This window comes from Ammospiza nelsoni, chromosome 1, assembly GCF_027579445.1.
Source record: "Ammospiza nelsoni isolate bAmmNel1 chromosome 1, bAmmNel1.pri, whole genome shotgun sequence".
NCBI lineage: Eukaryota > Metazoa > Chordata > Aves > Passeriformes > Passerellidae > Ammospiza > Ammospiza nelsoni.
The window spans coordinates 133,258,846-133,273,085 of record NC_080633.1 but is presented as its reverse complement, the minus strand read 5'-3'; the positions used below and the strand labels follow the sequence as shown (position 1 = coordinate 133,273,085).

Genomic DNA, 14,240 nt, shown 5'->3' with positions numbered 1-14,240 from the left:
CCCAAACGCTGAGGGGAAGCTGCGCTGCGCGAGCGCCGACCTGCGCGCGCACCCTCCGGGCGGGGCGACCCCGCCCCCTCCGCTGCAGTGCGCGGGCGCGAGTCGCGCCGCAGGCAGTGCGCACGCGCTCCCTGCCTCAGTAGGTCTGAGGGATCTGTGTATTAATAGACCAGTTTGATTGTAGCTATGCGTAGCGAGGGACCTGCACTGTGACCGATCTGTATGATGTCGAGATCCGTCACACGGTGACCGGGCGCCGCTGCCGCGCTGTGCGCTGCGCTTAGGCCCGTTCCCGTCGGTGCCGGCCCGTGCCGAGCTCAGGCGCCGCTCAGGGCCGCGGGTCCGACAGCTCGGCACGGTTTGGAACGCGGCTCGGGGCTGGCTCCGGCCTGGGCTCTGAGAGGAGGGGAGAGCAGGGGTGCACGAATGGAGGAGAAGGAGAAAGGGTTCAAGATTAAGTAAAGGGAAGGGCAGAGTCCCTTGGTTGTGCAACCGAGGTATATTTATCCTAATGTTTATCCTAGCTGCCTTCCCTGACTTTGCGTTCTCTCGTCTTTTTATGCATATCCTGTACATGTCTGCTCCATTTTACGTACGGAAAAAAACCCTGTACTATTTATGATAGATTGACCTCGGAATGTTGCCAACTTTAGGAGCTCTCTCAACACGGATAGAGTCTTGTTTAGAAAAAAGACAGTGTTTATACTGTGCGGGGTACAAGGTGGGGGTTTCCAGAAATCAAGCACACCAGTAAAACAGTTACATCTGTATGCAGTCAAATTTACATGAACCTGAGCCTGGAGACAGGTAATTCTACTTGAAAACATAAACTCAACCTTTTAACAGTTGTTGACCCAACAAAATAAACCCAGTGAGAAATAAAGCATGTAATGTCGAAAATCATAATAATTAGGCAATTAGGACACAGGAGAGGGACAATAAGAAATAACTAAAATCCAGGACATGGTACATCTTGCAAAGTTTTGGTAAAGGAATGAGGCAAAAGGCAACAGGCAGAAACAGGCACAGAAAGTTGCACCGGAGCATGAAGAACTTTGATGTGCGGGTGCACTGGAACAGGAGGTTCCAATCCAAAGAGGTTGTGGAGTCTTCCTCACTGGAGATATTCGAGAGCTCTCTGGTCACAATCTTGTGCCATGTGCTCTGGGATGGCCCTGCTTGAGCAGGGAGGTTGGACCAGATGACCTACTGTGCTCCTTTCCAACCAGACTCATTCTGTGCTTCTGTGGGATATGAACAAGAGTGTGACAAAGGTGTAAAAGGTAAAGGGGAGTAACACTGGCTGACCATCCATTGCTCTAGACATTTTGTGTTTTCACCTTGTTACACCTTCCCTCTCTGTGGAGAAATTACAAACACGTGTTCCATTGGGATGATACACTGTGCATCAGTTCTAGAGACGAGGTACCGGGCAAGTGCAAAAGGGCCACGGTGTCCTCTCGTTTCTCGCTCCTGGTCTCGCACAAGACGAACAAAACTCTCAGTACACCAAGCACACAAACTCGGGCTAGCGCACCCGCCCTGCCCTGCCCCGCGGACGCTTCGCGTGTTGCGGCGGCGGGCCCCCGGCGCTCGCCGTACCGCGCGGCTCTGGCCAATGGGCGCGCGCGGGCGGGGCGCGCGGTGCCATGGCGACGCGGGGCCGCGGGGCCGCCGCCGCTGCCGCGCTGCTCATGGCGGTGTCGGCGGCGCTGCCCCCCGCCCGCGGCTTCTCCGTCCCGCTGCAGCGCCCCGCCGACTGCGGCGCCGATCGCTACTTCGACAGCTCCCGCCTGGCCTGCGCGCCCTGCGGGGCCCACCAGCGGCAGAGCGGCGGCGGTGAGCGGTGGGGGAGGCGGGGCTCGGGCGGCTCCGCGCTGAATCCGCCCCAGCAGCGGGCGGTGCGCGGTCGGGCTCCGGCGGTGGCGGTAAAACCCGTCTGGGAAAGCCGCGAAAGGGCCGGGAGCCCGCAGAGACCTGAGAGGCTCCAGCACAGCTGTGATGTATCTGAGATGCAGCTCAGAAAAATGACTTTCGACCTTTTTCTAATAATATTTTTTTTTCTCAAGCATTATACTGTATTTGCATTTTTATCTGTAAAATTCTACAGGACCCTGAGTTTATGTTCTCGATCACTTCTGTAACTTTAAACTCCTTGTCAGCCTTGAATGTCTGAGATATCAGGAGTCAGATCCTCATGCTGTGCCTGTGCTAGTGCACACGGGAACTTGGAGCACATACAGCACAGCGTGACAGTACTGAATGGAAAACACAGACAGCTAACTCCTTTCCTTAGGGCATAAGGAGGCATTAAAGGGTCCATCTTTCATAAAATACACAGTGCAACAAGAGTGGGAGTTCCGTGGTGTGTGTACAAATTTGAGCCTGAGACCCAAGAAGCTCTCTCTGCAGGGCTGGTACTTTGTGGAAAGCAGTGATGTGTGCAAAGCTGGCTGTGCTCCCAGCTGCTCCGTGAAAGCTGCTCGCCTCCACCACCACCATGGTGTCCTAAAGACTGACCCCATAGTTCACTCACGGGAAAAAAAATATACTATTTGTTTTTAGGTCCCCTGATAATGTGGGTGTCTAGATCCATAGCTCCTTTTTAGGCTGAATCTTCCTCTAAATAAAGGACTTCAAGCAGAGGAGAATTCCAAGGGGAGGTGAAGGGTTTATTTTTTCCTGCAGATCTCGCTGGAGCAGTGTAGATAGGTGCTGCTCAGTGCTGTTTGCATCTTGGCTGAATTCCACTTGTGATTGCCCATACCCTCCTTGGCTAGCTCATCAGCCTGGATTCTGCTTTTAGGTGACATCCCTAAAAATCTAGGTATTGTCACTGTGTCACAACTCAAACTTTTCATTGATCTAATCCAATTGGGCTTTTTCTTCTTTAGAATTAAGTAGAAATGTTTGATCACTTTGACAAATGTTTCTGTACAGCTGGACTCGTTAGAATGTAATTTAAAGTTATAAAACTTTCCACAGAATGTGGCATTATTTTTGCCTGCACAGTTCAATAAGCTTAAATGATAAAAACAGTTAATTAGTACATATAATCACTTTTGGTTTCTGGTATGTGTTTAAAAGTACAGAGGGAAATTCATGACACTGAGACAGGAAAAGTTTCTAAAAAAAAAGTTGTTTAGCACTAGCAGGTGGGCATTATACTGTGCCGTGAAAAGAGTGTTTAATTTAATACAAAATGTTAAGTATGTTGTGTTCACTCACTGAAAACCATTCAATATGAACCTTGATCCCCATGCACAATTTTAAAAGCCTTGAGTTGAAAACAGCTTTTCATACGACAGTTATATTTTGAAAAACCTTTTCATAGGAACGCATTTTGGTTTTAGGAATGACTTCAAATTGAAAAAATAAAAGCTGTATACAAACATAATATATACATATAATACTGATGTTGTAGTGAAGAAAGGCTGTGGCAAGATTTAGATAGAGAGATTATATCTCTTACAGACCAACTGGTAAAATTTTGTTTCATTAAAAAACCCACAAAATACAAGCTCTGCATCACTGTTCCACCCTGGTAGATCAGTCAGCCTTTTAACATTCTCCTAAAATATCTATGTGCAAACTGTAATGGGCATTTTTCAAAAAATGGGTATTTTTTAAAAAGCAAGATGATTTTCATTCACATCTCATTCAAGTGTTTTATGTGTCTATCAAATAATCCATCTTGATCTCTTGAGAGCAATAGTAGTTGTTCTTCATATTCTGTTACAACCAGTCAGTTCTATGTAGATTAAAAGTGCATTTGTGCTGTTTTCTTCAGGTAGTTCCTGTGAATGTGAGCCAGGATACAGGATGGTTTCTAGTAATGGTGGGTTCTCTGTTACTTGTGAAAAATGCCCAGAAAATATGGTGAGTATTTAATGTTTCATGTTTGCCATCATGATAGAATAGTAGTCAGAACCACTATGGGATTTTTAATTTTAAATTTTGTCCTGACTTCAAGTTATTTTTTCATTAATTCAAAGTATTTTTTGCATCATAGTCTTTGATTGAGAATTTCTAAGACCATGTTTATATGCAGTATTTTTTTTCCTATTTAGAGTTGTCTATTTCTATTATTTTGCCTTTTTCATTACAAATTTGACCCCACAGACAAAATAAGAATTTTTTAAGTGTTTAAGTTTCTTCCACTACTTTTCTTCTCTGCTTTGTCCTTGTTCAGAGAGCACAACTCTGAACAATGTTGAAGATGCTTTTCAGCTCATAGATAACTGATTATGTAAATACCATTATTGTGATATTTAGGCTGTATCTTCATAATCCACAATATTTCATCTTCTTACTTCAAAATGAGCTGCTCCTACTATGTTACTTGAATTTTATAGTTATAATTTGATCAGTTCTTCTGACCTTCCTTGACAAATTAAGTTACAATTTTGTGTCATAATCTCAGCATTGATCCAGAGATGCCAGGCTGGAACAGATTTTTTTCCCACTATAGTAAGCAAAGAAATGTATTTTTCCATCAAATCAACTTTTGAGGGTGAAGCCTTCCTGAATACTTGTTTCTCTTCAATAGCTGTAGAAGAACTCTCAGGAGAGCAGCTTACTTGACTGAGTTAGGTGTTCAGTGGCTAATGGGCTATGTAGGTAATTTCCTTTTTCTTTCTATCTTCTTGCTGTGTTAGACAAAGACTTTGTATCCTTTTGTGTTGTGATCTTTTGCTATTTTTTCCTCCTTCCTGCAATGGTGGCATTTGCCTTTGATCTACTGCCAAGGCTTTTGCAAAGATAAAATGGTCATAGTGGAGAAGGGAGTAGCACTTGAGGATGAGAGTTGTCTTCATTTTCCTCAGTGGCTTTATCTGTAATGCAGTTACTTCATGTTATAAAATAAGTGTGGATGTGAACTGTCTGGGTAGGTACAAAATTCCAAACAATAATATAAGCTACTTCATTTAGAACTCTTCAATTTCCATTACTTCTGTATATTTATATGCAATTGTAACATGCAATTTTTGTGCAAAATGTCTATGTATGCATTATTATGTTTATTCAATGTATCTCTTTTTAAACATTCTACTTTTCATTTTCCCTGAAGGATGTAGGCTAACAGGTTCAGAAGAGCTTAACTTTTTTGCGTGTGTTTGCTAGAAATTACTTTTGCCAGATTGTTTAGCCTTTTTTATCTTTAAAAGCTTCATTAATGTTATTGATGTTTTATCTGAATGCATTTTCTAGTAACTAAAGGCTGGATAAGGCATTCTACACAGATACTGGATGATCTCTATATTTTTGAAAATTCTAATGTTTTATATTTTATTTTAGAGTGGAGTTACTCAAGATGGATGGAATTGCATTACTTGCCCCAGAGGCCTGACTTCAAAAGGAAACTGTAAATGCCCCAATAATGAAATACTAGGTAAAAAATGCATTCCAGCTATGAGATGATAGCACTTGTTTTAGATATTTGAGTTTACTAAGATATGCTCTTCTGTTCAGTAAGAAAGAAAATTTTACGTGTGTTTTCTTATCTGATGTAAAACTTCAACATTGCTCTTGATCTTATTTGTCATGAAAAACAACAGATAGATCTGTACCATTGCTCATTGCAATAAAAACTATTATGCAAACATTCCATAAATGAATACTGATGTATCACTTCCTTCAAGCTCTTTAGCAACGGATGGAGTCGTTAAAGTTGGGATAAAAACAATGTCAATACAGACTATATAAACATTACAGTGTTTTGAAGTATAAAGAGCAGTGAAAGAATTATATCCATATGAGTAGGTGGGAGAGAACAGGCTGAGCAAATCAAGCAAATGGCTGTGCATTAGTGTCAGTGGATTTCATGCCTCCCTGAGACAATTGTACCTGTGACTTTCTGAGATGTGCTTCCCTATACCTGTGCTTCTTACTTGATGCTCTCTGGTAGTTGCAGATGATTTTCAGTAGACAGAAAAATAATGTTAAATTTAGTGTTAAATGGATTTTTGCTTATTTTGCATGGTAGAAACATAAGAGCAAAGTACAGTTTTCATCAGTGCTGTAAAACATAAAAGCTCTTGGGACCTCTAGTTTTCCTTATTTTCAAAGACATGGAATGCCTGTAATTCTCTGAATAAGAATTACAAATGTCCACTTTGGTTATATTTCTGACAGAATATATTGGAGAATCAGTGTTTTCCAGATCAATAATTTTAAATTTTCCTAGGAATCTGGAAAACACTGAATACCAGTTTTCTGCCTGAAATTTTATGAGAGTTACAAAATAATTCCAGACCTTTATGGTAAAATATTGAGAGCAAAGCTGATTCTGTAATTTGACATGCAGGAAGAACATTAGTACTGTATTTTTTTATGCTCTTTGGATTTTTTTTTAATAATTAGATTTGAAATCTCTTGTCAGATGATATAGTTGGTGGAAGATGCAGTTTTGAAACTTGGAAATTGTGACATTTCCATGAATCATTTCAGATGAAATGTAATTTTTTTTTCCCAGTAATTTGCAAACTTGTTTTGAATTTTTGCTTTGCAGTGAGGCCTTTGTCTGAATCTTATTCAGAATAAATAACAGTGGAACATCCAAACTAGACATGAAATGTTGCATTTCTCATTTAAAAATAAACTGCATGTGCACACCTATAAGCAATGCACACAGACGTGCATGAATGTGCATTTATAGTGGATGTTATTTGCATGTTGTGCTCTTGGTTTTTTCAAAATAAACTCTTTGAGTTGATTTTAGATCTGCACAGATGCTGAATTTTTTCACATTTATCTAGAACTGTGTCACACTGCATCAGGCAGTTTTATCAGACTCTCTTTTCTTTTCTGCTCAGTGGAAAGAAGCGTGGATGGTGTTTTGCTTGATGAAGCATTGTGCATACTTTGTAATGGAAGTGAGCAGTCCTTCTCTGCCTCAGATGCATCAGGAAGCAGGTGGGGGCTCTTTGCCTTTTGTGATGATAAATTTAAATGTGTCATGCTAGTTTAAATGGAATACTCCTGAGGAACAGACTGCCTTTGGGATGACAGTTTTGAAGGCAGGGAATTGGAAATCCTCAACCCTGTATCAAACCCACCATGTTTGGTGATCACTGGAGTCCTTAGATGGCTGGCCAGCAGCTTGGTTCTTCTTTGGCTTCTTCAAAGCCAAAAGCAGGCTTTGGATTGGAAGCAGAAGAGAATTCTTATTCTGATAAACTATTATTTGATTTGTTTTCTACTTCACTGATAGTAGAAACAAATCAGTAATCACTTCTGAATTTCAATTCAAACTAGTGAAGTTGCTGATGCTGTTCCTGGGCATGCTATGTAATCAGCTTTCTCTGAGGACTAAATATTATACTTAATTACATTTTAAGTGCATTCTTCATGTTTGTGGTCCATAGGTGTGTAAGATGTGAAGAGACATTCATTCAAGTAAGCAAGTCTTGTGACTGCAACAGCCCAAACATTCTAGTAAGTAGAAGAATGGTTATTGTATTGAAGTTCAGAAAAAGAAAAGTTATTTTAAAAAGTGTATCAATAGCTTATTAATATTTTTTTATTCTTATATTTCTTTCAGACTGGTGGGTTGTGTTTTTTGGCTCGTGAAGGTTTACCCCCAAAGGGAGTTGCAGCTGTTCGTTTTGCACAGCTAGTAAGTGTATTTATTCTAAAACACTTTTAAGCTTTCTCATTACTTACTTTCAGTAAATATTTCAAATTCCCATTTTTTGTCTGATCCCAGTGATGGCAAGATCATTTGCATCAAGATACAGTGCAGGTATGGACACCAAGCAAGCATTGTTATAATGGAATAAGCTTTTAAAAATCCATGCTGTTTTGGAGACTGAAAAGGGGAAGTAATTTACATGACTTAAATATCAAAACTAGTAGCATGTGACCTTTTGTATTAATTGTGTGCATTTAAAGCATACTCTTGTATCACAAAAAGATGCTGAAGAGTCCTTGAGTGCCTCTGGATTTTTGTACTATATAAAATATGTCTTTGTGTAAAACATTTGAAAAAAATACAAGGCTTGAGTTTACTGCTTGATCTTAGAGCTTATAGAAGAAAATGGGCACCTATAAAGTTTGAGATTGTCTGTGAAATTGCTGAAATCCTTGAATTGGCTAATGAATGAAAATATGTTCTATTGACAAGATTGAAGGGGTTTTCATTGTTTTAGTTAATGAACTTTCATTAAATGTGAAATCTGATCAAAATTAAGACCATTTCCCAAGTAGTTCTGAATTCAGGAAATGCTATGTGGCTAAGAAACCTAAATGAGTTCATGTTAAAAGCTACCACTTGAAAGAAAGTGAAAAGCAGTCTTCAGTTTTTCAGATACCAAACATTCATTTGCTACCTGAAAATGCCATCTTCTCAGTGATATTTTATTGAAAATATGTCTTTTCAGTTGCTTCCAGTATGTATGAAAGCTATGTGTAGTTCAAATGTGAGTAGTTATAAAAAAGATTATAAAAAGGAGGAACTAATTAATTTGGCAAATTTGGTCCTGAGTTAGATTTTCCATCAAGTCAACATCTTACCTCTGAAATTGTTAGTACTTCCCTTGTGTGGTAAAGAAAACTTCTGCATCACAGAATCCATATTCAAAGCTTAAATTGTTCAGCTCTTTTCCTGTATACTTTGTCTAATTTAGGGAAGTGAAATAAATTATTGCATTATGGTTGTGTTTTGAACTAATATTGTTAGACTGAGATATTTACAAATGGCAGAATGGTCTTAGAAAAAAATATGCAGCATCTTCTAGCTGACATAGTTTTCCAGACTGTTACATTGTGTAGGAGTTGTTGTGAACAAAGACAATGAATAAGTTCCTTATTTACAGGGTGTAACACTGGCATCAGCATGGTTTCTGAAAAACCTTCAGTCCTCAGCCTTTGCCTGTTGGGTGAGTTTGACTAATGTTTGCAGTTTGCTTTTTTATACAGAATGGTACTCTATAAAAGCATGTCACTTTTATATTTGGAACTTACCCTGCTTATCTTTGAAGAATTTTATTTTGGATGAGAATAGAAAAGAAATAATTATATATCCAGAAAATGCTTAGAAATATTGAGGGCTAGTCAATGTTAATGCAAGTCTATAGTGTTGGAATTTTCACAAGATGAATGGTGTTAAAGAAAAGTCCTTCAATATTCAGTAGTATCTGACCTACTATCCGCATATTTGGATATAAATGAGCATATCCAGTATTTACTGGCACCTGCTCTTTACCTCTTAGTTGATTTTCAGTTATTCATAACCATGGAACCACCCTTTTTAGCTTTGCTTTGCTTTCTGTATGCAAGTGTTATTTACCATTATGTTGCTCTGGGTGACAGTAACCATGGGTAAAAGAGTGGCTTTGGCAACAGAGTTACAGACACTTGTGAAGAGCATGTGTCTCTGCTCCCTTTTACCAACTCTGTTATCACACATTCTCATTTTCCTTCTGTATTGCTCTCCTGAAGATCAGATTTTAACTTCTTAGGTTCTACTATCTGTCTCTGTTCCCTATCTGTCACAACCCAAAGGATTGCCAGGTCAAGAAGTCTCTAAAGATCACAATATGGATTTGCAGGATTCTTTAATACACAAGCACATGGAGTCTTGCTTCCTACAATTTCTTATTAGAGATTACTGCAGGTTATTACTAGTTATGATTAGTAAAGCAAGTGTATATATGTACTCCAGTGGTAGCAGCAGTCAACAGCAGCAGCAGGCATACATTTCAATATTACAAGTTGCTAAAAAATGATCACTAGGAAAGCAGCAAAGGCACTTATGATGAATTACCCATGTGTGTGTGTATTATTCCAAATAGTACCAGTATAGTACTCAAGAAACCACTCCCAGGAGTGGGGCCTCAAAACTGATGACAGATGAAGTTTCGCTTCAAAGGTGATCAATAATCTAGAGGCAGTCAGGCATCCCTAGCCGCAGTCTGGTAACTTGCCTAGGAGAGCTCATAGAAAAGTTTGTGTAGGAGACCTCCTCTGTGTGTGAGATTTAGAGAGATGAGAGGCAGGGACAAATTCACTCTCCATTTTGGGTAAAAAGTAGTTTTTATATCAGTGACACATAAGGTGGTGTAGGGCAGCACCACCTGGAGCAGCCAAGAGATGACAACTTTTTATATCTCAGGCTAGTTTTTGTGTTTTCCAGACTGTTTTCCTACTTTTTAATGTGCAGCCATCAATAGCAGTTGCCTATTCCTACTCTTTTGGAATGTTTTCCCTCTTCTAAATCCTAACCCTTGTCTAGACTCTTTTTCATCTTTCCAGATGATAGGTTGCTGTTACAATTCCTTGGGTTCGTGCTTATTGATGGTATGTCAGAAGGTCTCTGAATTTCAGATACCCAGCTGAACTTCTCAAGCATGTTTCAGACTCCCAGGCCATGTTCCCTGGCTAGCAGATGTTCTCTCAGTATTTCAGCAGACTTTTGTTCAGAATTTTCCCAGATCATCTTTGCTGCTCCTATCACCATCTCATACACACGGCTCTGAGATGAATTCTCCCACTGGTCCCATTCTTTATCACTGGCATCAGTTTATCCTGTTTGTCTGCCTCGCCCTGCTCAGCCATTCAGAGATGCTGCCTTCATGTGATGAGCAGCTGCTGGTCTGACCCACACAAACGGGGGTAAGGAGGTGGCAAGTTAATACCAGTGCAATGACCCCTGCACACAGATGCCAGGTGTCACCTCTGCATAGCACTTGGCACTGGTGTGTTTACCAAAACTGAGCAAGGTACGTGAAACTGAAAATACTACATGCATCTATAGTTGTCAGTCTGAGGTCTTTGAAGGAGTAATCTTTGCCATACAGTCTAAGTGGTACTAAACATTTTCATTCTTACTTTGTTTTCTAAGTGCAGATTTGACATTTCTGTCACTTTTTCCCATCTAGCGGATGCAACTAAAATAAGCTGAAAAAGTGAGAGTACTGATTTCATGCTTCCATATGCAGATCTGTAAAAATATGGTACCTGAATACCTGGAAGAAAATACTAGATATTGACAAAATAAAATTACTTACAAATGAGCATAAAGGTTTAGGAGTGGCTTCTGAAAACATTATCATTTTATGACTGCCTCACGAAAGGAAGGAGTAATTAAATACTTTTTTTCTGTATTCTTGTTTCTCCACTGCAGTTGTACTCTAATCTAACAGCATGCCAAGCTCTTGGAAATATGTGTGTGATGAATATGAACTCATTGAGTTCTTCAAGTACTGATGCCTGTGGTTTGTTTCAGTATATTTTTGTCAGTACAGCAAGGGTAGGCGTCGTTCATTCAATACCCTACTGGTAAGTTGCCTTTTCCATAACTTTTGGTCTTTAATAGCTTTGTATGGAATTTATTATTCTAAATGTTCTTTGATGAAAAATATTATGTTTCATTAGAGAAAACATTGTAATTTTTTTCAGGAGGCATAATCTTCCATGGCTGTATTATGGTGACCAACCAGGATTAGCATCCCAAGTGCTTGAGAAAAATCATTTTCCTACAACCTTCACTTTTAAGGGAACAGATAAGGTAGGTGTTGGGTACTACACATAGGGAAGCATCCATTAGGAAGAGGACATATATCACATAAAATGTTTAGATTTATTATAGATGTGACTCTACTAAAGGTGAGTTTTAGGCAGTTAGTGTAACAAAACTCAGTGTGAGATCTCATGGAAGAGGAAGGTGATATTTACCTAAAATAATGTCTGGTCTCTTCCTTTGCTTACGCTCTCATACCGACGTTCTCATAAGGCCTAGACGTGCTTGCCTGTGTGGTATGACCAGGGCACAAGGAACAAAGGATGCCAGCTTTTAAGTGTTCATTGTGTCCCCAAGGATCTGGATTAGGAGTGGTAAACTAGTAGCTGGACAAACCTTTTACACACCTTAGGAGTTCATAGTTGTTTTGACACTGTCTTTTGCTTCAGAGTCTTGTTTACTTCCATCTTCATAAATCTGAGGCAAAGTTGATCTTTGACTTTTTTTAAAATACATACATCCTTTTGTCAGAACTTCATGGTGAACTCCTGTGAAAAAGAGGGGTAAATATGATGTGCTGTGTCTTTTACTGCCACCCTCCTGGTGTGCCAAAGTGCTGGGTCTTTTGCTGACAAGTTGTCTGTGCCAGGTTTTATCACAACCCATTTATCAGCTCTGTAGCTGAAAACAGTGTTCTTCATCACTTTTATATGGTGTTTGGCACTTTCTGTTGCTTACACACACATTTGTCCCCCTACTCAATTTATTTCTAATATTTCTGTTACACATCTCTACAAGCTGATTGTATCAGAGATGGATTCAGTGTATTACTCCAGCCTTTTCCTCTTATTGCAGTGAATTATGGAAAAAAAAGAGGTGAGGAAAATAATTTTAAGGTTAACAAAGCCAGATATATGTCCCTGGGAGGGATGGACTGCTTCAGTAGTTTGTTAATTAGCACATTTTTATGAAGAAATCAGATAGTCAATCAAACAATAAAGTGATTTATTTTTCTAAATTAATTGTAAAATAGAATAACTGAAATAGGTTATTCAAGTTCAGCTAATCACAGAAAATAGTACTAGTGATAACCTGTTTGTCAGTTATACTGCCAAATTTATCTAGAGTTTTCATATTGACTCAAAAATAAAATTATTATGCCTTTTTCAGCCATATTCTACAAGGCTATGTTTTAAATTAAACAATGTTGCAATGTAGCAGTTGTTTTAATAACTGAAGTACTTGTTGTTCCTCCTAACACTGAAGGTCCTGGAAGCCCTCTAGCTTCCAGGATTGTATATATTAGAAATCTGCATAGATTCCTGATTAGGTTAGGGCAAATCTACGTGTGTAGAAGTTCCTTTGGAATTTTTTCCATGTCACCAATGAAGCTGTAGAAGAATGGTATGTTTTTGTAAAGAAGTAAACTACCAAACCCAAAATTAAAAACAAAATCAAAAGGGGAAAAAAAAAATTAAGGATTGTGCTGAAAGTTTTAGGAAACATCAAACAATTGATGACAGCAGTCTCTAAAGAGTGTATGTCCACTTCAGGGCAGTTTCATTGGTCTTTATCTTTTTTTTTCATCAACAGGATGTAAAGCTGAAATTTATTGCAGCCTCATTTGATGCAGCGGGAAACTTTCTTAAGTGGCAAAATTTGGAAGGAGGTCTCTTACAGGTATGTATGATTATAGTTATCTTCTCTTGATAACATAATGTTCTGAGTGCCTTTAGCCAAATTAAGACAAAAGCCAAGAGTTTGGTTATTACTCTAATGACAGTTCATAACTGTAGCACTAGAATAGGGAAAATAGCTCTTTATTCTTGCTCACAATGATCTCTACAAAATCAGAAGTATAAATTCATCAACACTGCCTTCATCCTTTAGACCAGTATAAATCTGGCATATTGAAAAGCTCTGAAACATAGTGTTAATCATTTAGAACCAGCTACCTCTGTCTTCTATTCAGCATAGTTGCTTATGGTTTTCCTATTAAACCTTTCTTATTGCTCGGGTCTTCTTATTAAACCTCTTTTTCTTGTTGAGAAAAGTGTATTCGTTAGCTCTGAGTCCACATGTGTTTATAGATGATGCTATGAGTATGTCCCCATTAGATGCTGTCAACTATTTGCACACATCATGGGGGTGACTGTCAAATCAATAGTTATGTCACTCTCAGGGGAGGTAGGAAAGCTGATCTACGCCATTTTCTTTGCATTGTCTTGGTATTTTTTTGCTTGCTTATTTCTTTTTGTTTTAACTATAAAATGTACACTATGACCAGCATGTCCCTTTTTCATAACAGAAAGTTATAAATACATGATGGGAGACTTTACATAGAATGGGGGGGACTGGCTGGCAGTGCCCTTGGCCACTACACCCTCAGATGTCAGGGACGCAGACATTCTACTTCAGCACTACCACGCTGTGTAGTTAGGCTGTGAAAAATGCAAGTAAGCAGCAATTAGAAAGTGCAATAGTAATTAGTCTATCAGAGAGAACAATGAGCAGCTGCAGCATGTTACAGAATAGAATTTGTTTAGCAGTCCAGTGGCAATCTAGGCACTCTCACTATTTCCCAGACAGACAACAATAGAAACACTAGCAAGAACAATTGGGAATTGTTGGTTCCTTTTCTGTTGGAGCACATCACTTCAAACATTTCAGTGTTTGTAGAAGACCAGCTGACATTCATGATTTACTTTGTTACTGCCTCAGGATGAGCCATCTTGTGTCTGTGTCTCCAGTTTTAAGGAAAACTAGTGTTTAAGAGAAC

General features: G+C 39.3%; 1 protein-coding gene across 1 annotated transcript in view; it reads left to right on the top strand.

The window, feature by feature from the left end:
• Positions 1-1,649: 1,649 nt before the first annotated feature.
• TMEM67 (transmembrane protein 67) overlaps positions 1,650-14,240 on the top strand; it is a 32,285-nt gene continuing 19,694 nt past the window's right edge. Inside the window, exons 1-10 of the mRNA XM_059483524.1 lie at positions 1,650-1,839; positions 3,791-3,879; positions 5,299-5,392; positions 6,816-6,915; positions 7,368-7,437; positions 7,544-7,618; positions 8,817-8,879; positions 11,126-11,280; positions 11,401-11,509; positions 13,055-13,141. Coding sequence (XP_059339507.1) covers positions 1,650-1,839; positions 3,791-3,879; positions 5,299-5,392; positions 6,816-6,915; positions 7,368-7,437; positions 7,544-7,618; positions 8,817-8,879; positions 11,126-11,280; positions 11,401-11,509; positions 13,055-13,141 — 1,032 coding nt within the window. The remainder of the gene's footprint in view (positions 1,840-3,790; positions 3,880-5,298; positions 5,393-6,815; positions 6,916-7,367; positions 7,438-7,543; positions 7,619-8,816; positions 8,880-11,125; positions 11,281-11,400; positions 11,510-13,054; positions 13,142-14,240) is intronic.